This window comes from Pleurodeles waltl, chromosome 7 (genome assembly GCF_031143425.1).
Source record: "Pleurodeles waltl isolate 20211129_DDA chromosome 7, aPleWal1.hap1.20221129, whole genome shotgun sequence".
NCBI classification, from domain to species: Eukaryota; Metazoa; Chordata; class Amphibia; order Caudata; family Salamandridae; genus Pleurodeles; species Pleurodeles waltl.
Window position 1 is genome coordinate 929054799 of NC_090446.1, and position 23430 is coordinate 929078228.

The 23430-nt window shown below is 41.7% G+C and overlaps 1 protein-coding gene across 5 annotated transcripts in view; it reads left to right on the forward strand.

Annotated features, from left to right (window-relative positions):
- GRIA1 (glutamate ionotropic receptor AMPA type subunit 1) overlaps positions 1-23430 on the forward strand; it is a 401004-nt gene that overhangs the window by 288428 nt on the left and 89146 nt on the right. For all 5 annotated transcript variants that reach the window (XR_011194162.1, XM_069199598.1, XM_069199601.1 and 2 more), the window contains exon 11: positions 19157-19530. Coding sequence is in view for 4 of the 5 variants with exons in the window: in XM_069199598.1 (XP_069055699.1) it covers positions 19157-19530 (374 nt within the window). In the remaining variant the exon portion in view is untranslated. The remainder of the gene's footprint in view (positions 1-19156; positions 19531-23430) is intronic.

Genomic DNA, 23430 nt, shown 5'->3' on the forward strand with positions numbered 1-23430 from the left:
GCTATGTAACTCTGATTTAGCTGCTGGAAAATACAAAGGTATAAACGAGGAATGAGGGGTGGTGATTACCCCCGTCTCCCATTGATATTTATCATCGAGATTTTGCCTCTGTGTATCCATTGAGGAATAGCTGGGGAAGCTATACAAATATCTTGCAGTGTTTATTAATTATATTTCCTGTATGCTGTTTTTGAAATAAATAGAAAAAAGATAATAGCTAATTCTGATTATAGCAAACATTTCCCACCCTCCGAAAGTAATGGCCATTTCGACAAAACAGAAGCTCGGTGGTAACCCAGGGTTCTCTCACCTTCTCGCTTGGCAGGAGCACCGCGTAGGCCCTGCGTGCCATTTGACCCCCATTAAGATGCGCAGCCGGGCCTGGCCCCATTTAGGATTCTGCTTGCTAAACTCCAGGGACCTAGAGGGTCTTCTTGCCAACCGCTCCGAGTGCCCCTCGCTTCGCAAAAGCTTAACCTCATTTGTTTTTTACATTTTAATTGAAATTAACAAAATGAGCTTTGAAAATAGAGTATGCGTGTGCAGCAGAGCGGAAGAAAGGAAATGGAGAGCCTCCCTTCCCCCAGGCCAGAGGGCAGCAGTGACCTACAAGCGTGCACACAGAACTCTCCCTTATTGCAAAGGGGTGTCTCCACCTGCTCCCGCCCCTCCCCACCCTCCGTCTTGGGTGGACCCACGGAAAAAGGCCGGGGGGTCACAGGTCCAACTGCCTGCTTTGCTGTAGGCCCCCTGCCTGTTCTAACAATAGAGTACGGTGGAGCAGCACGGGCGCACGCACGCCATATATAATGGCCATCTAAGAAAGAAGTGCTCTCAGTATTGCTTTAACCTCTCGCGGGCACGCGCAGTGCTTAGTTTAAAAATAAAGCAGAAGTGCAAGTGCCTAACGTTCTCCTTATGAGACCCAGATCCACGCATGGCGCGTTAATCCAGTCAAGGTTTTTTCCTTTGAATTCTGGGACCTGTAGTCCTCTTTTACAATGGAATAAATTAGACTACAAGTCCCAGAATTCAAAGAACAAACCTGGCCTGCGCCAGCACATCACGCGTGACTCTGTAAAACTTGACTAAGCTTTAAACGGCATCCCTTTTCCTTTACTTGGTCAAACTCCGAAGATGAAAAACGAGTCTTGGGTACTCATGGAGACTACGTTTTTCCTTCATCACTGCCTACAGCGCAGCCTGGCCCTCCAGCATGCCCTTTTGCCTCATAACTGAGCCTCCATGCGGGAAGTAGGGAACCTGGGTGGGGAACACCAATGAGCATGAGGTGTTTGTTCACTACTGCGTGGGCCTCTTGCTGCCCTCTCGGCATGCCTCCTTTAGCTCTAGCCTGTCCCATGGTCCAGCATGGCTGTATGGAAAGAGCTTCACATTTTTCCTCGAGGGCTCGGTGGAGGCTAGCACCACAGCATGTAGAGTGACGGGCTCTTCAGAGTCTGCTGTCCATTGGTGGTGGTGTATGCCACCATAGGTACAGAATTAGGGCCAGAGACAGGGGAGTGGGAGACATCCAACAGAATCCTCATGGGAACCTCCATGGTGTCCCCATTCTATTATTTTCTGAAGATCTTGCCTGGTTCTGCATCACAGCAATTCAGTGCAATAAATGTAGCAGCGCCACAGCTCACATGCTTGAGGGGGTATTGATTCAGCCATCCTTGTAAGTTTAAAATAAGTGTTCAGGTTACATTAATTTAAAGGCAGTAGTAGCTTTTCTTTGTACCAATAGGAATCATATTTCCCTGTAATGTGCATTAAAACTAAATAGGGTTTATACGCTTGTCCTAAGTTCATCTGCCTGCTGGAATGCACCCTTAGTGGTCTATTAAAAAGATATGTGAAGCTGATTACTTTTTAAATTTAAATGTAATATTTCTTTCATATATCTGCAGTGTTTAGGTCAGTGTTTAATTTGTATAAAAATGAGTGCCCGGCCCCTCGTCAGGAAGCCACTGCAGTTTGAACCACCCATTGCCCCTGCCATCACTGCCAATGACAGTACCAACACTGCTACTGACCATCACACTCCTACAAGTATGTCAATTTACACTGATTGAGGTCTCCAAAGCTATAAGAATGGTTGGGTGACATGCATTAGTTCTCCTTTATAATAACTAAACAAAAGTTGTGCTGTTCGTCTCTAAATTACACAAACAGCTCCACCATGTGGCAGCTGTCATAAGCGGTGAATTTGATGATTAAGTGCCAGTGCCGGTGCCGAGCACCGGAAACCACCAGCTCAAATTAAGCACTGTTTAGGGGTGGCAAGTATTACTTTTTTTTTTCTTTTTGTGATCTTGTCATCCCTTTTAGGAATCTCCTTGTCTCAGAAGGAAATTGACACACAATCACTCTTTAGATCTGAGGCAAAGAAAATGAGTTGATTCACCATCTATCTGCTGCATTTGGACGAGCCACAGCACTCCCTGGATGTTCAATACTATGGGGCTCATTTAGAAGAAAGTGGCGCATCAGCTCCGATGCGCTATTCTTTTTGTGTTGCCCTGAGCCCCCCTAACAACACCATGGGAACATTGTATTTACAAGGCAGTGCTCCATGACGAAAAAGTGTCAACAAGAGAGTTAGATATTCTGACACTGTTATGGTGCCAACCCTTAACATTGCTGGGCTAGCATAAAAATGTTGACGCTAGTCCAACAATGCTAAGAGGGGCCCATAGGGAACAGCACAGCTTCACTGTTAACACCTGCCCTGAGCAGGTATTAAAAAATGATGCTATGATGGCACAGCATGGATTTCACTGTGCTATTTCTGCAGGGCTCTTCATGGGGGAATGCCTACCTTGCATACATTATACCTGGCGTAGGTATAATGTGGCGCAAGGCTTTACAAACTGACGCAATGGCGACATTGCACCAGTTTGTAAATATGCCTTGGAGTCAGGAACTGTTTTGCGCCGCCTTAGCGTAAACAAAAAATGACGCTAAGGCGGTGCAAGGGGCTTGTAAATGAGCCTCTTTATGTATGCTAACGAGACACAGCTGATATTTAGGCTTATACTCAGAAAGTCATCTAGCAGACACTCGCTGTTCTTCAGGATTCCTTCACCAATATCTTAGTAACAGTTCAGTGGTGTTGCTCTCTTAGTTCCTGAAGCCTAAATGTAGCCAGAATGGATCTCCTTATCACCAAAACAGCATCCATAAATGGAGCCAGTCTGTCTGGCCGGATGCTTTGAGTTTTTCTCCAACTCCATCTAATTCTGTATGCATCCTAGGCATTTACTTTCATGCCAACCTGTCCCTTGATGGTTTAGGTATCATAGGTTTCTAGGACATGCTTTTGACAAATCAAAATGCTAAAGAAAATTCTACTCTTTACCAATAAAGAATAGCTTAGTTCGATAGGCAATGCTCTGCTTCCATCTCAGCTTGACTAAGGCAACTCAGAATATCTAACTCATCCAGACAAAATGATAAAAAAATACAAATGCAACCACTCTCAACTGAGAGCAGGAGAAAAGATCAAATTGCTCCCTTTTTCAGAGGTCATTAAGAGTAGCCGCCATCCAGGCCTCTTTCTATCTGGGGCTTGAAACATGGCTTTATAACCTCATTGTTTTGCCAGGTGACGAATTACTATTTTAAACAAATTTGTAACATTTGGCCAAGCCCCTGAGTTGTGGAAAACCGCTGTAATTAAAACTTTGCTATAAAAAGACTTATAAATTTGGACCCATCACGTCTGAATAATTTCGATCTACATCTTTGCTTCCTTATTGGCCCAAACTCATTGATAAACTTGCTTTCAGCTAACTTCAAAAATACATTTAGGATAACGGCCTACATGAACCATTTCATGCAGCCTCCAGACTAGACAGAAGCACCAAACTAGTGGTGGTATCTGCTAGCGACAGCCTCTGTAGAATAGTGTATAAAGAGGGCGTTGCAGCCTTGGTCTAATTACACCTTTCAGCAGCGTTTAATACCTTCAACCATGTTATCTTAATCACCAGGTTCAGGTCAACTGGCATCTCAAGCATAGTTTTAAAATGACTAACCACTTATTTATCCATTTGTCATAAATTGTGGTCGTACTTCCCTACGAGTCTAAACCCCAAACTCTCAAATGTGGTGTCCCTCGGGGTTCTATGCTATATCTCCTCTTATTTAATATATAAGCATCTTTCATTCAAATTACAACACAAATCTGTGTAGATTTTATGTGTATGAAGCTGAGACCCAATTGATCTTTGAGTTCATGGGTTATTCCCTTGCTACCATGGTTCTGTCCCAAAGCGTATATGTCATAGGTTGGTGGATGTTGCAATACTGCTTGATACTAAATCCATCAAAAACCGAATTGATGGTTATCTCTGATGGTGCATTCAATCTGTCAGGAATGCACCCATGCAAATCTTTCCAAGAATTCGTCAACAAATTGTTTTCAGGGCTATGGTTATATTCCATGTCTAGCAATGTTTCCCATATTTTATGTTGTAAGGTCTGCTCATTTGTTTCTTCTCACTCTCCCAGTACGAGTACAGTCACTTTCAGTGATTGTGCTTTTTAGTGGTGGCCACTATTACCTTTATCTATTGGGTCTGAATCATCACTCATCCTCTTCAGAAAGCTATTGAAAAGCTTTCTGTTTTAAACTTTCGGTTTGATTTAGATCTTAGCAGAGGGAATACTCCGTCACAAACATGATTGATATTACGTCCGCCTTATTACGATCTCCATAGGATATCATAGGATGGTAATAAGGGGGAACGGGAAATCCGTCACATTTTTGATGGAGTATTCCTCTCCGCCAAGACGTAAATCAGGCCCTTAACCTCTTACTACTGGATGTTTGGGGTAGGTTAACCTTGCACCAAGAAACCTTAGTGCACCTACACTTTACAAGTAGGTTGTATTTATAACATTTAAGAATTAATCATTGTTTTTTGCCCAATACACGGGGCCTCCCTTAAATTCATGGCAGTTAAGTGTTCACATTCCTCACCACTACGATCAGCAGTACAGTGGTTACTTAAAATCCCTAAGGCAATGACGGTTGGTTATAGGGCCTTCTCTGTAATGAATGATGGAATTGCTATATTTTTTAGTAGCAATTCCATCACTCATCCCTCTGCTTTTAGGGTACAACTCGTGGCCTCATTTGTCATTCTTTGAATGACAGCATGACTTTAAAAATCTCCAACTCAAGTTTCTCTTGTTTTTTTCTCCAAAATTCAACCATGCCGAATATACTGTGGAGCTTAGACTTATAAAACATGAACGCTTACCTTAAATGTTGAAAAACAGACAGATGAAACAAAAGTACCTGTCAAAAGTATACAGGTTGCAATAATATTCCTTTGAAATAGATTTAAGGAGAAATCAGTGTTCTTATCATAGTTTAATGAGCTACTGTAGTGGCAGAAGATATTTTCTAATGCACCAAGGATACCAGTGTATTCCCTTCAAAACAGCTATTCAAAACTGGTCCATATTTATATTTCTACCAGTCATAGTAATGTTTACATTGTGACAACGTGTAGATATATTTAGAGAGGCCAGATGCCAAAAAAGCCTAAATCGCAAAAACTACAGTTCACCTTTGTAACTTCTTTCCTTTCAGTTGCCTTAACCTGGAAAAGGTTTTATCTTTGTTCTAATCATTTAAGGTCAGGATTTTCTTCAGCCGAATAGTTTCATTCTTCTCTGTAGATACAATAGTCATGAAATTGTAGGAAGAAGAGGATCTGGATTGTCTCATTGGGTGGTGCCCCATTTGCAATTATAAGCATTCAATACTACTGAAGCTACTTTTTGTAGAACATCTGTGCCATTAAGCTCAGGTTGAAAGTGACCACTGACAACTCTCGAAGCCCACGAGTGGGATAATAGGCTCTGGGTCAATGCCCTATAGATGGACAAGTGCAGTTGACGGCTAAGGGCAGGTAGGGTCATCAGTACATGGTGATTATACCCACCACACTTTGCTGTTTTCTTCGACGGTCTGGTCTGCCCTCAACCATGGCTCACTGATCTAGTCATAGGGAATGCCCCACAGTCTTTTGAGGGATTACATGCTTCTTTTCTAAAAGGAAGCACTTTAGACAAGAGACAATTCATATCAGGCTTGAGGAAATACATTTTTCCCCATTGTGGGCTTAGCTAGAGGAAAATGGATAGCCAATGAGCATGTGAGATCGATAGAGGTCATCAGGGCATTACTTTTTCAAAGTGCTGAGTTGAGGGGTCTTGTACTTTTGTGATTTATGCAATTTGGGCAGTGGATCTTTTCCCGAAGATAAATAAAGCATTACTGGGAATTTAAATGCTTTCATTAGTGTACACGGAAATACTTTTGTAGGCTCACGACTGGACACAATGTTCATTGGAATGTGTGTTTATGCCAGGCCAAGCCAAAGACCTAAAATAACTCCTTTTAAGGATATAACATTTCCATACAGTACTGTAGGAGGGAAATTGGGTCATGCTGAGATGATGAATCTGTAGTAGAAAACTACTATAGCACTGACTTACATCCTTCAACTGGGGATCTCAGAAACAAATTTCAGCCATTTACCCCACTCTAAGGCAGTAGTAGGTCCAGTTAAGGGTTTAAATGAAATCGAGGGACAGGGGAACTAGGCTTCACCAGTTAGACATCAAAGACCACAAGGAGCAAAAAAGTTGGGACCCATGTGAGGTACACAGGGTCTGCAAGAGAGCACGTGGTCTATTGCAGAAAACATTGAAAACAATAACAATATTTTTAAAAAGACATATAACATTAAGATAACACTATCAATTACATTTAAGAAATACATTCTTTAGTACAATATATATACTACACATATAAAAATATATTACAAGTAAAAACAAATTATTCATTTCCATTCAATAATAAAACATGATATATGAATATTTAACTAATAATAAAATAAAAAACATTCTACATTTATTGAACCATTCTAAATTATTTTTAAAATATGTAAAACATTGTTCAACTATTTAAGTAAATATAACACAATTACAATAATTAAAAAAACAACATAAAATAATAATTAATAAATATATATATAATAATTAATAAATATACATTTGAAATATATACATTTAAATTAAATATGCTTTTAAAAATCTTATAAAAATTCCAGGATGAAGTAACAGGTAGTAGCCTAATTCCAGTTCAGAAACATTAGAACAGTGAGTTAATTAAAAAAATAAAATGCACAAGTATAACTACACTCCTACAGACATGAAGGAACATTCATTCATTTTGTGTGTGGGTCAGATTTACCATTCTAGGTCTAGTCTAACAAACATTAGGAGAAATGCATACACATGGGTGGGAGGCCAAATTTACTATTCTAACTCCAGTCTAACAAACATTGAAAAAAGTGCACACATTTGGCAGGTCGGATTTACTATGGTTATTCTACTTTAACATTGTGTTAAAGTACATAAACTGGTGGTAGGTTGGTCAGATTCATTGTAGTAAATGAAGGATAATAAAGCATACATTTCAAATAAAATTTGTAAATGTTTTAAAAATATAATTAAACTACATTTTACAAATGTACACCTATATTTGAATTGTTAACAAATACTCAAACCATAAAAGGAAACATTTTTAAAATGAATGACATCCATCAAACTCCAACTTAAAACACACTAACCAAAAGAAATCTCTTCTGATGATGAAAAATGATTTTCAAAACCAAAAAATAGTTTACCATTTTGAAGTTTTACATATTTAATGTTTAAATGAATTATATTTTAACAATTTCCTCTAAAACCACTACCCACTCATTCCCCCAATACAGTGCACAACCGATTTGTATACAAATAATAATATAATCACATAATTCACTAAGTTAAAACACAAGCTGAATAACAAGTTTTATTCTCAAATTATCATAATTAACAGCTAAGTCATTATTTTAATATAATAGATATCTTAATTTGAAGACTACCCAACTCATCTCCAAATAAATCCAACATTAAAAAAACAATAATTGTACAATTATGAAATATATAAACAAAAAAATAATGTACAACTTTAAAGATTTAAAATATTAAAGAGTTAACAATAATGAATATAGACATTAAATATAGCACCATCCACCAAGCCACAATACAACCCACAACACACACAACAATAAAAAATATTTTTCTAAATACAACATTAAACAGTATTATAATTTAAAAATAATTAAATTAATAAAATTAATATCTGATTAAAAAAATGTTTCTAATTAATTCAATCACAATGAATATAAATGTATATTTATTTCACTTAAAATTCCAAATCCTCTAAAAACACTGAAACCAAAATTGTAAATGTATTACCTACTTTAAACAATGGTAAACATGTAAACAAAAACAATTAAAATGTTATTTAATTATGTAATAATCTATTTAGGTTATTAATATATAAGTTTGAAAAACTATAACCATCTAAATCCCCAATAATCCCAATCACTCCAAAAACACATTGTTATGGTATTTTAAAGAATAAACAGAAATGCATTTCACAAAAACATTGATAATGAAGTAAAAACAGAGAACAATATAAATAAACAACAGAATAAAAATGAAATTATACCAAACAATTACTTAAACTTTCATATTATTGTTTAGCTATATATTTTGTCCATCACATTTCCTTGCCATGATATTTGGACCACAGTAACTTGATCAAGTGACATTTTTGAATATTTGCTTAGGGGGAATGCATTTCCAGACAAGCTTCCTTACGTGGGGCATATGTGAGATGCCACTAAAGTGTACAAAGTCCCTGATATTGGAGTGAGTGAGATTCCACTTAAATGTATTCAAGTAAAGATGTAGAATTAATGGAATCTTTGATGGGAAAATGATTGATACTCCAGTGAAGTGTGCATGATTTATGATGGCAACTCCATGAGTCTCTGTTGAAGAATAAAACACCTAGTACAATGATTGAGACTTCATTAACATGTTTAAGGTCAGTGAGTATGGAATAAGTAATATGCCACTGAGGGTCTGATTACAACCTTGGTGAATGGGATACTCTGTCACAAACATGATGGATATCCCACCCACCGTTTTACTAGTTCCAAAGGATATAATGTATCCTATCCGCCAAGGTCAAAATCAGGCCGTAAGTGTGTAAGAGCAATGATTCAGGAAAGAGTGAGGTACCATTGAATTAGGCCAATAATTTGATGATAGGTTAGACTCCAATAAAGTGTATGAGGTGAGTTTTAAGGGAATGAATGAACCTACATTCAGTTGTTTGAGGCATAAGTGATGCAAGAGGTCACCGATGGCAGCCCTTTTCGGGGTTGTTGCCAGCACATCATGCTCGGTCTCGTTTGAGAGAGACATGCAATGTTACTTGTTTTCAATTTTTTAAAGTTTGCTAAATCTACCTTTGTAGTCTCTAATTAACATATAAATGGTTTTTGTACTTGGTAAATACCATTTCCCACACATCTTAAACCATAAAAAATATTAACTTTCCTTATTATTTTTTACTATTTGAGCACAATTGACCTGATTCTCAAACATAGTTGTAAACCTGCACTTTAACAAGTACCTTTGTGTAGGAAAGCAGATTTACAACTTTTACCTAGTCACAAACCCTTCCATAAGTATGCATGGAAAGTAACACCAGTTGTATGCTTCCAGGACAGGAGTCTCCAACATTTACAGTAATAAGGGTTGAAAATCAATCCGAGCCGCTATTATTATTAGTATATAATCATGACTGTAGCAGACAAGATTACACTAGTGGCCCAAATATGCTGCATAATCAACAGTGGTCACCTCAGGTCACCAGGTAATAATGTAAAAAAAAAAATTGTATATTTGGAATGTCTCTACACAGGTAATATATGACAGCTATAGCTCACAAGGTCCGTAAAATAGTAATAATAATATACTTTGGAAATTCAACCACTTTTGCTCCAAACACCAGCTTATGGAGTACGAAAATAGACAGATTTTTATCTTGAATACACACTTTTGGTACACATATATTAATAATACCAAGTTAAAGCTTCTAATTTAATAGGCTTGGGTGCATAGGAGAAATGCCTTACAGGTAAATGAAGAGTTACCAGACGCTCATGAGCGACTCGTTGGCAAAGCCTGTTTAAGGTAGACTCATGAGAAAGTCATGTTACTTTTTCCATTTTGGTGTTTCTCGAATACAGAATTACAAGCAGAGTACAATTCCATTCTACGGGAAGCCCTCGACTCTGTGCAAGTGCACATTTGCTTCCTTCTTTCCTTCCCGCAGCAGGGCCGAACAGACCTTTTACTCCACTGGCATTTGAATGGTGCACTGTTGCCCATGGAGTTCGGTTTTAAAAGTCCATGGTCGTTCCTGGTGCCTGTGTCACTTTCCCCAACTCGCTGAGGTAACTGCAGCAGGTGCTGGAAACTTCAACAGAAAGAGAGGGATGGGGACGGCAGAGGGAAAGCGATCAGAAAGGGAGAAGAGGGAGAGAGAAAGCGAGAATGGAGACTGAAGGGAGAGAAAATGTAAGGCTGCATAGAGAGATTACACAAGGAAACGAAGGGAGTGTGGCAGGCTTGAGCCTTTTTGCTGTTGCTGCTTTTGATTCCCAGCCCAACCATGCCACAGAGAACGTCCCTAAGATCTCTGGGGTATTCTGCTCTCCTTCTGACCCTGCAAAGGGATTTACTCCAGCACTTGCCAGGAGCAAATAGTCCATTTTCAGAATGGTAAGGGGTCAGATGGCAGGTAGTAAGTAGCCACAGACTGGCATGTTTGTGGTAGTCAGTGAGTTTTAAGCCATGCCGTGTTTTGAAACTCCCACCCCTGACTCCTTGCATGGTATTTACTGCACAGAAATATTTTGCAGGCTACACTACGTATAACATAAGCCAAAGTACTGTTGGCTGAAAAGTCAAGATTAGTAAAATTTTTATAAAATCAAGAGAGCTCTTGGCATCTAATTAAAATATATAGTGACATTGAAAAAAATATGAAACCATTAATGTCTTATACATAAATGCTTAACTCTCCACCTAACAGGTTCACCTGATAGCACAATATTTATCTAACCAGGGGGTCTTCAAACTGGAGGGCAAGCCCCCTTAGGGGGTCCTCAAATGATTCCACGGGGAAGCCAGGTTGTGGCCAAAAGAAGCATTATGCTGATAACAGGGCTTTGTTTTAAGATGAAAAAATGAGCAGCAGTAAACCGCTCTGTAATGAGCTATCACTAACGTGTTTTCTCATTTATATCCAAGCTGGTAGTATGTGACAAAAGGAAAGGGACTTTAAATACTCTTCAAAAATGCCACCCCAACCCCAATAATCACATTATGGATACTTCTACAAATTAATAAGGTCTGCCTGACCAGAATAGAATGGTTGGCACCATGTATTTGATTGCATTTTTAAAACAGTAACAAAACTTAACTGCAATGTTCAAATAAGTCTACACTGATGTAACCTGAACTTTCTGTTCCTGCACTTCAATAAATGAACATTTTGCATCAGTGCTCCAAAGATCTGAGTGCCTCCTCTATCCTGTAGCTGTGAATATCAGCACAACAGTGCCGCGGGTTTAGGGCGTCTTCACAGCTTCTAGGATTACAGTCCTGCTAAGTTAGCCCATTGTGTTGAGTGACTAAAAAGTGTGTAACCAAGTGAAAGCTGGAAATTTCTTTTACAAGAAAAGAAAATAATGGAATAAGGGTTATTTGAGGTTTAAATAATGTTAAAACCAGTTGTGGCTGGTGACTTAGGGGAAAAAAAACAAAATAAAAAATCAATTAATTAACATACCTGAACGTCGCCGCCACTGTCTGCCGCTCTCTGCTGCACTTCAGGCTCCCAGCCAGCCCTGCGGCCAATCATGATGCTGCTCAAAGCAGCGTTATGGTTGGCTGGAGCGCCCTGCTGGGCGCTCCAACGCAGACTGGGAGCCTGGGCTTGCTCTCTTCAACCCTGCAACACAGGCCGGGTTGGAGAGAGCCCTTATGCGTATGTGTGTTCAGCCAGCCCGAGATGGCCGGCCAAACAAACATGCGCACTGAGGAGAGTGCACTGTGCACTCTCCTCACTGCTCGTCACCACCATGGCCCCACCCCTTTAAAAATAAAATGAAAATAAACATAGTTTATTATCATTTTATTTTTAAAGGTTTGCATCTCCTGCTGCTGGCGAGGGGGGCGACGCTCCTCCGCGGAGCCGCCCCGGGACTTAAAACGTAGATTCCATTTGAGGATGTCTGAACTTTGATGTAAAGAAAAGTCAGAACAACTAATCGCCATGCATCATTGTCTTTAAATTCTCTTTGCTTAATGTCTTTAAAATGTACATATACTTTTTCCAAAACTCCATGAGAGGAACTAAACCCTATAAAGCTGTCGTCAATGTCACTGCTCTATGTGCGAAAAAGGACATTATTTGTAATACCTCTACCTTGTTTATAGCGCCAAAATATCACGAAGCAGCCCTGGATGAGGCTAGTGGTTTTGGAATTTGCAAGTGAGTAAAGTGTATTCCTGCGAAGTCAGAAGAAGCCCTTTCCCCCTGGTTCAGAGAACGCGTCGCGCCGTTTTCTGAACAGTCGCATGCAATGAAGCCCTCGCAAGCCGCAACTCCGTTTCCCCTTGGCCTCGCGAAGCGCACATCGGTGGCCTCCGGTGAAGCGTACGTGCGGAATCATTCATTTATTAATCATGTTTGCAGAATGAATTGCCATTTAAAGCTCTGCCTGGCTAATTTCTGAACTCCCTGCGGTATAGTGGAGTATGGAGTGCGGGTGGCGCCCCCACCGTGGAAGCGGGGGACACGCTTCCCTGCTTTGCGCCTTCTCGGTTGCCATTAAGAGAGTTATTCCTCGAGGCCATCTTAGAACAGCCTGCAGCAGCTTGCACGCCTCCGTGAGTAAGTTCATAGAACTGATATAAATCGAAAGAGGCCTGGCCTATAAGGGCATTTGGAGAGTCCCCAACAGTTCAGTGCCTCTGAAGGGTTGGCATTCCTAAACAAGAGTCAGTTAAATGTCTAGCTATCGCTTGACAAGTATCTGTGCCTTTGTCCTCTTAGAGAGTTACCTGACGTGAAAGATGACTGACTATACAACCGACCTGTCACGAGTGAGTGGCAGCAGAGTTCCAAGTCCTTTTCATGTGAGTCTTCCAGGCACTGTGCATGCAGAAAACTCTCCAGGGCCTATGATTTCAGTACACAGAGGCTTCCTAGTCTCCTACCAAACGTGTACATTTCGATTTGCTGACTTGTTTAAGGTGTAATCTTAAAATTGGTCGTACGTGCTCCTTCTTGAAATCCTGTTTTGGTATTCTTTGTCTCATGCAGTTCTATAGCACATTTCTATTATTTGTATGGCCCTGTAACCAGTGCTTAATTTATGAAAGAGTGCCGATGCCTAAAACTCTGATTTTAAATGCACCTCATACCTCTTTAATTCACTGCCACACACTCCCTCCCACTTTATCTCACTCCTGCAGGTTCCTGCTTTTGCCTTTTGTATCAATTTTTCAGTCTTTCTCTTTCTCCTTCTCCTTCTTTCCGAACTGTATAATTTCCCTCTCTTGCCCTCGATAAAAAAATTATGCAGAAAAATAATTGCAGATCCCCAAAATTAACTGCCAGTGTGTTAGACCTGACATGCTGAGATAGTGTTTCCCTAAACCTTTTTGCTTTTTGTCTGTAGGTTTTTGCTGTTTCTGTTTTAGTGGTGTTAGGGCCCTGGGCACTATTCCACTGTGAGGACAGTGTGAAAGTGTGCACGCCTTCCTACATATGTTAGCAAGTGGCGCTATCCCATGTGTACACGCTTGCACAGTAGTGTTTTCATATGTGTCCTGCCTTCCACTGCAGGCCCGTGTGTGCATGCTCACGCAACAGTGTATCCACATATGTCCCGCCTGCCTTTGCAGGTCCGTATGTGCATGCTCGCACAATAGTGTTTTCACATGTATCCCGTCTGCTATTGCAAGCCTGTGCGTGCCCTTGTAAGTGCCCAAATCGCCTGCTGGATTTCAGCTGACTGTGACCGTGACACTAAGAATCGTGTCTGTGGACTGGATTGCCAGGAGTTTAGCCCCAAAAGTATTGCCCACCTCTAAGAAGGGTGGCCCCTGCATCATGGGGCCTCAGTACACATAAGCATTTTGTTGGTGGTGAGCCGATTCACTGCTTGCATGACTCTGCTTGGACCGCTTTGTCGATCGTGCCATATCTCCATTGTGCATCACACTGACTCCATGCTCATTGAGTGTGATTTCTGATTCGCAGGTCACAACCCTCAGAGGTGGGGCATAACCATAGTAGTGCCTCTTTCTACCTCGTGCAACATAACTGAACTTGAGCCTTTGTGTGGGACCAGAACTGTCTGGTGCGATCTGTATCATTGTGCACCGAGCGTTGTCCCTCATTCCCAGGGAGCCACGGAATTAGTAAGTCTTCACGGTAAGAGATTGGTACTGGCTGGTGTGACTCGTATCAACGTGCTCCAGGGGTTGTGCCACATTTCTCTGGAGGTACATAATTGGTAACTCTTTATCCTAAGTGATCCGAATTGTCTGTTGCGACTCAGATCATTGCACATCCAATGTTGTGCCCAATTACACAACTCCGTTCAATGTGTATCTGATGGGGTGCCTCTACCTTCAAAGAGGCTCACCTGGTACATTTCCGTTTTCATCGGTGGTTCCTTTTGGGCCCTCTGAGTGGCAAACTACCTGCCCTCTCCTCACCTGGCTCCAAACGACAGCATGTGCCAGGCAGTATTGCCCTGACCGGGCCTGGGTGAAGAGAGTAACTGACTGGGCTTAAGGAACACTTCAGAGAGTGATCCGAAGCAGGTCAAGGGACTGTATAACCTTGTGTCCCCACCTCTCCCTTCCCCCAGGTGCTTTGCAGAACTGGGATGGTGCCGGAAGGCACATTCCCTAACCTTTTAAAGGTTCCCTTAGCCACTTCTGCACCGCATCCTGTGGGTGAATTTTCCGAGCGGTGGCCCACCCTCTTTTGCTTGTCAACTGTCCCTAATTAGACCTGCTACCTACCCTTCCCACCTTCTTCCCTGGGTCCTCAACTAAGTGTGACTGTGGCTGAGGGCGGCCTCAACTCAAAGGGGGTGGGTGATCTCTTTTTTTAATCCATGGTTGTGAGGTAGTTGGGGTGAGATGGTGGGTGGAGGAAGGTTTGGGCCACAGGGTCTGCTTTGTGCTACCAATTGGCCTGCTGGATATCAGTTGCTCCGCATCACAGTGCTGTGTGCATGTGTGTGTGTAAGTGTGCTCCATACGGCCCTGCCTCATATCCATAGCACTGTGGAGTAGTGCTGTATGAACATGTGCATGTGGGAGTGCTTGAATGAAGACCACCTGATAGTCATTCCATTGACCTGCGGAGTTGCTTTACATGTTGATTTCTTGCCAACGGGACACTATGTTTGATATTGGTTCTACCTGTGTGGCCTTGGCCCACAGTGCTGCTAAAAGTGCTGTCATTATCAGTGTGTACATATTCCTGATATTGTTGTGATCTGGGGGGCATTCTATAACTGGGTGGCATTGCATTATACTAATTGTCGGGATGGACCTAGTTCTGTCAACGTATTGCACCGCATAACGTTAAGATGGCATCAGTAGCGGGGGTGGGGGTGGAAGTGCAACGTAGGATTTCTCCCATGCTACTGATGCCATCTTAAGGTGGTTAGGCTGAGTACTGCTAGTGATATTATCAAGTGCGATTTATGCCCAGAAGTCATAATATTTATGTTGTGTTAATTAATGTATGTGTTGAATACAAAGTTTGTTTACCTACCACACGTGTGAAGTCTCTTTTGTAACACTCAGTGTATTTATTGCGCGGGACTGCTGTGCCAATGCTTTACACATTGCCTGTGTGAAACGCCTGACTGCACAGTGCTAAGCTACCCAAGGGTGAGCATAGGTTATACAGTAAGTGTAATCACTCACCTATTATGGGAGTGGTAGGTTCTGACTGGCTGGGGCCCTGCCAGAGCCAACCAGGACATGCTGCCTCCAACACAGTGCACCTCCACCGGCAACCACTGGCTCAAATTAAGCACTGCCTATAATGCTTTTGGAATCAGGGAGCTCTTTACAGTATCAGAAAGTCAGAGACAAAGTGATCTGTTCATATTACACTGGATGTGTTTCTTATTGTTTACAGGTGACTCATAGTGGATCTGTGTGAAACATCCAGCCCTACCAAGTTTACCAGCTCCATTCGTGATGTGCTACTCCAGTACATTTTTTTTTTTTTTTTTTTAATTATTGGGCATGTAGTCCAGTTTATTCCACTATCAAACAGGACCACAAGTCCCAGAATTTAAAGAAAAAAATAGTAGGCCTGGAGCAGCTCATCACGAATGGTCTGTGGAAACTTGGCAGCTATGACCATTGTATGTATGGATGTGTGTACCTAAGTACTTTGCTATTTATTTATTTCTACTGGTTTGCACAGTTGTCGATTGCTTGGCATCAGGTGGCTTTTATCATTTTGAGACATCTTTGCAGAATATATTCAGAGTGTGCATAATTGTGTAATTGTTTGCAAAAGTCTATGGAAATCCCTGAGAATTTTGCAAAATTACATAATATTAAGTTTATGGCTCAAAATCTGCTTTTCCAGAATCCTGTGTGTGTTTTTTTTAAAAGTGCACCTTGTGTAAAAAAAAATCTTACTCGACAACGGCAGAAGACTAACTTGAAAAAGAATACGTCTCTCGGTGAGATACTATTGGTATCACTTGAGTCTTTTTATGTAATATCCATTCCTGCTTCAGAAACACTAAATTGCTTATTGTAACATTTCAAAGGTTTTGCAAATTTCATATAACACAGAGTTCAGTAATTATTTCATGATTTTTTCTGGTATCACTGCAATTTTACCCACGCCTAATTACATATCTTCAGTACAATGCTATGTGCATTTGGATGTGGCATGTTTAAGTTTACTTCTTGGGCACAGTTGTGTGTAGACTGCTGAGAGGAAATAGGTGTGTTTTAAGACAGGATAAAAGCAGTACACAATTTGTACATCGCCTCTTTCCTCTCATAATGTCCACTCCGGTCCAATTGACAATATTCACATGCGAGTATGAAATGCATGCAGATCTAGTTTGTTATTTTCTCCTAAAGCTTTTCAAATTGCTGCTGTTCAGCGGGAGTATAAAGTTTACCTCAGCATGAAACATGTACTTAGTAACCAAATTATTCGCTGCACAATCTGTACATACTAGCTTTTAGATTCTTACCATATTTTTTTAACTGTGCAATAGCACTTCTTCAAGTCCCACATATGTCATACAGACAGCTGCAAGCAAATTAATATCTTAGTGATCAGGACACAGGAATATTTACTATGGCTGTACTTTGCCTAGAAGTTTGACATTACTTCTCTGGAAAAAACGCCCTTGTTACGATTGTGCCCCTGTTACCCCGATGAAGGCTCTGTTGAAATCATTATTAAAGGCCTGTTGTTGGCAGGTTCCTATATTTGCTCATATCTGTGGATGATAGGTGAAACAGAGGCGTGCCTTATTTAGGATTATGGCCTATAGTGTTAACTACCACAAATAGCACAATTTCCTTGATTTTAATTTTAAATGTGCAACTTATTAACCTTGAAATGTGTCTCTACCTTTGTTATATTAGGGCATTCATTAAAATAAGTTTTATGGTCCTTTCTTTAGTTCCCTGCTATTCTTATACATACTTTGAACCACATTTAAAATTAAAATTAATATCATGTTTCTAATTATCGCAGGAGAAAAATGTGTTGAACAAATTTCATATAAGTTTAACGAGGACACGGGTAGCTTAGATCTGTGATCAAGAAACAGAATGGTATTCAAGCTTCAACTAAACAAAATTAAGTGAAATACTTTGTTGGTTTGGCCCCAAGGTTAATGTAGTTTTGTGGAATGGTGGGATTGTGATGGCGATCAGTAGCGGTCATATTAACAATTAACAGCAGATTGGCAGGGAAACCCCAGAGTATGAAGGTCAGAACTGTAAATGCAGTACCCAGTTTCAAAAGGGTAGAAAGTCTTGTTACTGCCTCCATCAAGTATGAAATTGGTCAGGTCATGCAAAAAGTGAATCAAAGAGTTTGCGTGATCCAGGCGCTAAAGGTACCCACTTCCAAATTCACCATTGAAAGTGGTCTATTTGGGCTGTAAATCTACCCACTTCTCAGTTGACCAAATGAACGGACCTCCGGGAGTGGAGTACTATGCCGTCTTGAAGAATTAAAAAACCGTGTCAGGTGTCAAAAAGATGACCCAAAAATGTTGGCAGCACTATAACCAAATACTCTTCTAAAAGTGTTTTTTCTCCATTAGGTTCACTGATTTGCTGTATATTGCTGGAGCACCATGTTTCCAATCCCAGGATTTCCTATCACTGAACCTTGTTATTTTCTATCTCAAACTAATGAGTGTAAATGAAATGAACTACGACTGTGACTCCCAGGATGCCATTGGTTGTGTAATTGTGCCCTGATCCTGGATCTAGAAAACGGTGACACCATGTCATTATAGCTGCCTAGGGTCCAGAAGCAGGTTTTCTGCAGTCAGTTACTTACTGGATTGGAAACACGCACACTATGAAAGTAATAGCTTGGACACATGCAGAATAGGAGCCTACTGAGATGAAACCAAAAGTTGAGTTGAAAAGCAGGGCGCTATGGTCAATCCAGAAGAGATCAGTAAAGAGTGGCATCTAATGCACCTAATGCACTGTAAAAGATAATGCCAGGATGTGAGACCGGCGACAGTAGCCTTGGGAGCAGCTCTGATGATGTGTTTGTGGGGAATAACAGTCAGGAGCAAGAGATTCCCTAGGTAATATCTCTTGATCCTCGGACTGTTTTTCTATTGAAGGGAATGGGGGATTTTCCTAGCGAGTCACCTTAAGTTGATAAAGAACTATTGTAATCTATAAGCAGATCATACAGCCATTGGGAGATCTGAGAAAAGGAGAAACGGGATCTGAAACACACCCCTCCCTCTAACTTCCCAGCTTCATGTGCCTATGTATCTTTCACCCAGCCTTTTGTTCACTTCAAACCCAGCTTTTCATGTGCCAACAGCCGTCTTTTGCTCATTGCACCTTGTTGTTTGTGCTTATTTTTTCCCTGCAGAGGGCAGATGTGGCCATCGCTCCACTGACCATCACACTTGTACGAGAGGAGGTCATCGACTTCTCCAAGCCTTTCATGAGCCTGGGCATCTCCATCATGATCAAGAAGCCCCAAAAGTCTAAACCAGGAGTCTTCTCCTTCCTGGATCCCCTGGCATATGAGATATGGATGTGCATTGTGTTTGCCTACATCGGAGTCAGCGTGGTCCTTTTCCTGGTCAGCCGCTTCAGCCCCTATGAGTGGCACAGCGAGGAGCAAGAGGAGGGACAGGAATCACAGCCAGTCACTGAGCAGACCAATGAGTTTGGGATCTTCAACAGCCTCTGGTTCTCCTTGGGAGCTTTCATGCAGCAAGGATGCGACATTTCTCCAAGGTGAGTCAGTTCAGCCCTGCTCCATAGCCCTGATCTCTCTCCTTGACGGGTTGTTTTGAAGGCACCGATCGTTTCATTGCTCGGTAATAAGTTCCATTCTCAACCAGGTTGTAGCGGTTTATTACAATAGGGGATTACTTTCTAATATTGACCCTTCCTGGCAAAGTCTTCCACTGCTTCCCTTGTCATTGAAATCGGTTAAACTCTGAAATATTCACATACTCTTGACCCAGGGTCTTACCTTTTTCACATTTTAAAGGAGGGCCTGTACATAAAGTGAGAATATACAAATGACTCAAACCCCTAAGATGGAAAGGGTGTAAATTTTTTAGAATAGGAGTTTTTAGCTTGTCCTGACTGCGTCTATAGTTTGTGGTTTAGTGATTTCTGTCATTAGTATCTTAAAGGAGATTTCTCAAAGTAGACCTCAAATCTACTTTGAGAAATCTACTCAAAGTAGATTCTCAACATAGATTTTTTGTAATTGTTAACGCTCTGTAAAATATAAGAGTCCTGCTTTTCTATCTGCCCTCATTGGTTCTATCAGGCAGAGACGTTTTAAGGCAAAGTGGGCTCTGGTCCAGGGCTCCAGTCTTTCAGGGGACCCCCTGGTAGTTCGGCTCTGCTCTCCACAGAGCCCTGTTCTGATGACCATGAATTATTCTTAAACACAGATTGATTTAAATACAATTTTCCTTTAATTATTTACTTTAGGTGATGTGTGGGAGCCTGTTGCAGACATTTTGCAGAGAAATGTTGTGTTTATGTTTTCCAACACCTTGCAACATCTATGTAAAGAAAATTCCTTTAGAGCAAAGCAGGACCTCCATTATGAGAAATTCGAGTGGGTTGTAGAGATTATTTCCTATGATATGAGTGAGCTGCCTGTATGTTATGATATTAAACACACTCATTACTGTCCCTGAATATTCGATGGAAACACATTTAGAATTTTGGGCCTGCGTGCACGTGCAGTGCTAGTGACCTCGCCAAAGAGAGAAAGAAAAAGCTGAAATAGGGTTATAAATTTAAAGCTGTTCCAAATATGGGCCCCCAAAATACGTTTGGCCCAGGACCCCAAAAATCCTTAAATTGTCCTTGCTGCTAGGACATGAATCTCCAACAAGAGTGCAGCGGGATGGAAATTTCAGTGAATGTTTGAAATGGATAATCTCGGTGCAGTGCTTTGTTGGTAAACGCTGAAAGTATTCTTTGCTATTGTACATATTAGTTGAGGACGTGCTTTGTTGTAGGAATTGTGACCTCGGGGTGTGCTTTGTTCTGGAAATTGTGGCCTCCGAACCTGCTCTGCTACTGAAACTGTGACCTAGGCAGGGTTTTAAGTGGAATGAAAGAACTAGGGGTTCTCTGTAAAGGGCATGGCCCATGTAAATAAGGGTGTGTCTTAAAGCACATAAGTTAAAAATATCTGCTTAGCATAGTGTGCCACCCGACTGGTATTTTGCGGTTTCTTTCTGTCATTGCGTCCAGATATATAATATAATTGACATTAGTCCTAAAACTGTGAAATAACTATAACAAGTCTCTTGAAGCTTCATCTACAGCAGTGAAGGGTGGTACTACTGCTGAGTTATCTATTTTTTTTCAGGGGCTTATTATGAGTTTGGCGGTCCCACCACGGGACCGCAAAACCCGCAGTGAGGACACCACAGCCATAGCGGTGACGTTGCCCCCCCCCCCGATCTTATTACAATGTTCCCGCCAGGCTGACCGGCGTAAACATTGTAATACGCATTCTCACTGGGCTGACCAGTGGGAACAGTGCTAGGATATTGGCCTCTGTTCCTTTAAAGGCCAATAGGATGCCAATAGAATGCCAATATTCTAGCACTCCAACACCCTCTGAATGCGTGTGTGCAAAGCAGACAGTGCGCATTCCACGGGCTGGGTAGGGCAGCCGCTGCACTGCCCATGCCATGGGCAGGGCCCACCCTGTGGCCCCTGGCATTGGCTTTCTGCCAGCCTTTTCATGGTAGGGTCCCTATCATTAATAGGCTGGTGGAAAGTGGGGTTGTAATCAGCCAGGCGGTGCTGAGTTCAGCGCTGCCATAGCTTGATACAAGTCCAACCGCCATCACCCCATCAGGATCTATGATCCTGGGAGGGACAGCAGTCTTTAGGTGTGTCCGCTCGCCAAAGTTGTAATGGGGTCGTTGCACCATCTGGAGTGTGGCTGTCCAACCGTTAACTGAGTGTGGCAGTCCTCGGACCACCACACTCAAAATGAGGCCCTCAGTCTGAGGGTGAGTGCAAAAATGGAGACCCCGATAGGGACCCGTCTCAGCACCTGCTTTTTAGAAGTGGCAGTGCTGATCACCGTAAGACCTAGATCTAGGTCTGTGCCTTATTTTGAAGTATGTAATTAGAGACTATGCTTAGTTATTAAATCGGTGATTTGTGAATGTGCATCGTTATGAACATTGTTGCTTGATCCTGCGCTTTTGTATGGAAATTATGACCTGGGGCTTTCCTTGCTTGCAGTTGTGGAATGATATTGTGCTTTCTTGTGACATTTTTTATCCATGACTGTGTTTTATTGGAAAGTGTGCGACACAATCCTAAATTCTTTTTGCAACATGTGCCAAAATGCTTCGATTTAGTACAAACTGTGGGGCATATTTATACTCCGTTTGTGCCGAATTTGCGTAGTTTTTTTCGATGCAAATTCGACGCAAAACGAACTCCATATTTATACTTTGGCATTAGACGCGTCTAGCGCCAAAGTTCATGGAGTTAGCGTCATTTTTTTGCGTGAACACCTTCCTTGCGTTAATGATATGCAAGGTAGGCGTTCCCGTCTTAAAAAATGACTCCGATGCTATTGCGTCGGATTTATACTCCCGGGCAAAAATGACGCCCGGGAGTGGGTGGGACTAAAAAACCCGCATTTGCGCCGGATTTTAGCGCCTGGGTCAGGGCAGGCGTTAAGGGACCTGTGGGCTCAGAATGAGCCCAGAGGTGCCCTCCCAAGCCCCCAGGGACACCCCCTGCCACCCTTGCCCACCCCAGGAGGACACCCAAGGCTGGAGGGGCCCATCCCAGGGAAGAAAAGGTAAGTTGTGGTAAGTTTAAAAAAAAAAAAATGTTGTGGCATAGGGGGGCCTGATTTGTGCCCCCCTACATGCCACTATGCCCAATGACCATGCCCAGGGGACAGAAGTCCCCTGGGCATGGCCATTGGGCAAGGGGGCATGACTCCTGTCTTTGCTAAGACAGGAGTCATGTTAATGGCGTCTGGGCGGCAAAAAAAAATGGCGCAAATCGGGTTAAGACGATTTTTTTGCCTCAGCCTGACTTGCCCCATTTTTGGACGCCCAAACGCCATTTTTCCCTACGCCGGCGCTGCCTGGTGTATGTGGGTTTTTTTCACGCACACCAGGCAGCGCCGGTCCACTAACGCCGGCTAACGCCATTCAATAAATACGGCGCCCGCATGGCGCTTCAGAATGGCGTTAGCCGGCGCTAATTTTTTTGGCGCAAAACTGCGTTAGCGCAGTTTTGCGTCAAAAAGTATAAATATGGCCCTGTGTGTTCTGAGGTTGTGCCTTGTTGCGCCCTTTCATGTTTGTAACACATAGAAAGTTATGGCCTTAGAAGCATCTCCCTTAGAAGAGTTGTTGCCTATGAAACTAAGGCCTTCATTAATTGGCTAAAATCTGACCTTATAGTTTTGAATTCTAACATTCAGTACTTTTTCACACGAGGTTATTACCGGGTGTGATAAAGTCTGGTACCCAGATCTGTATTTCTGCAGGTCAAACCTGATGGAATTTAACAAGATAAAATGCCTGTTAATTACAGGAACTTGTGGATTTTAGTGTTTTTAGCTTCAGAATCTGCATCTGATCCCCCCCTTGCTGGGGAAAAACGTTTAATAGA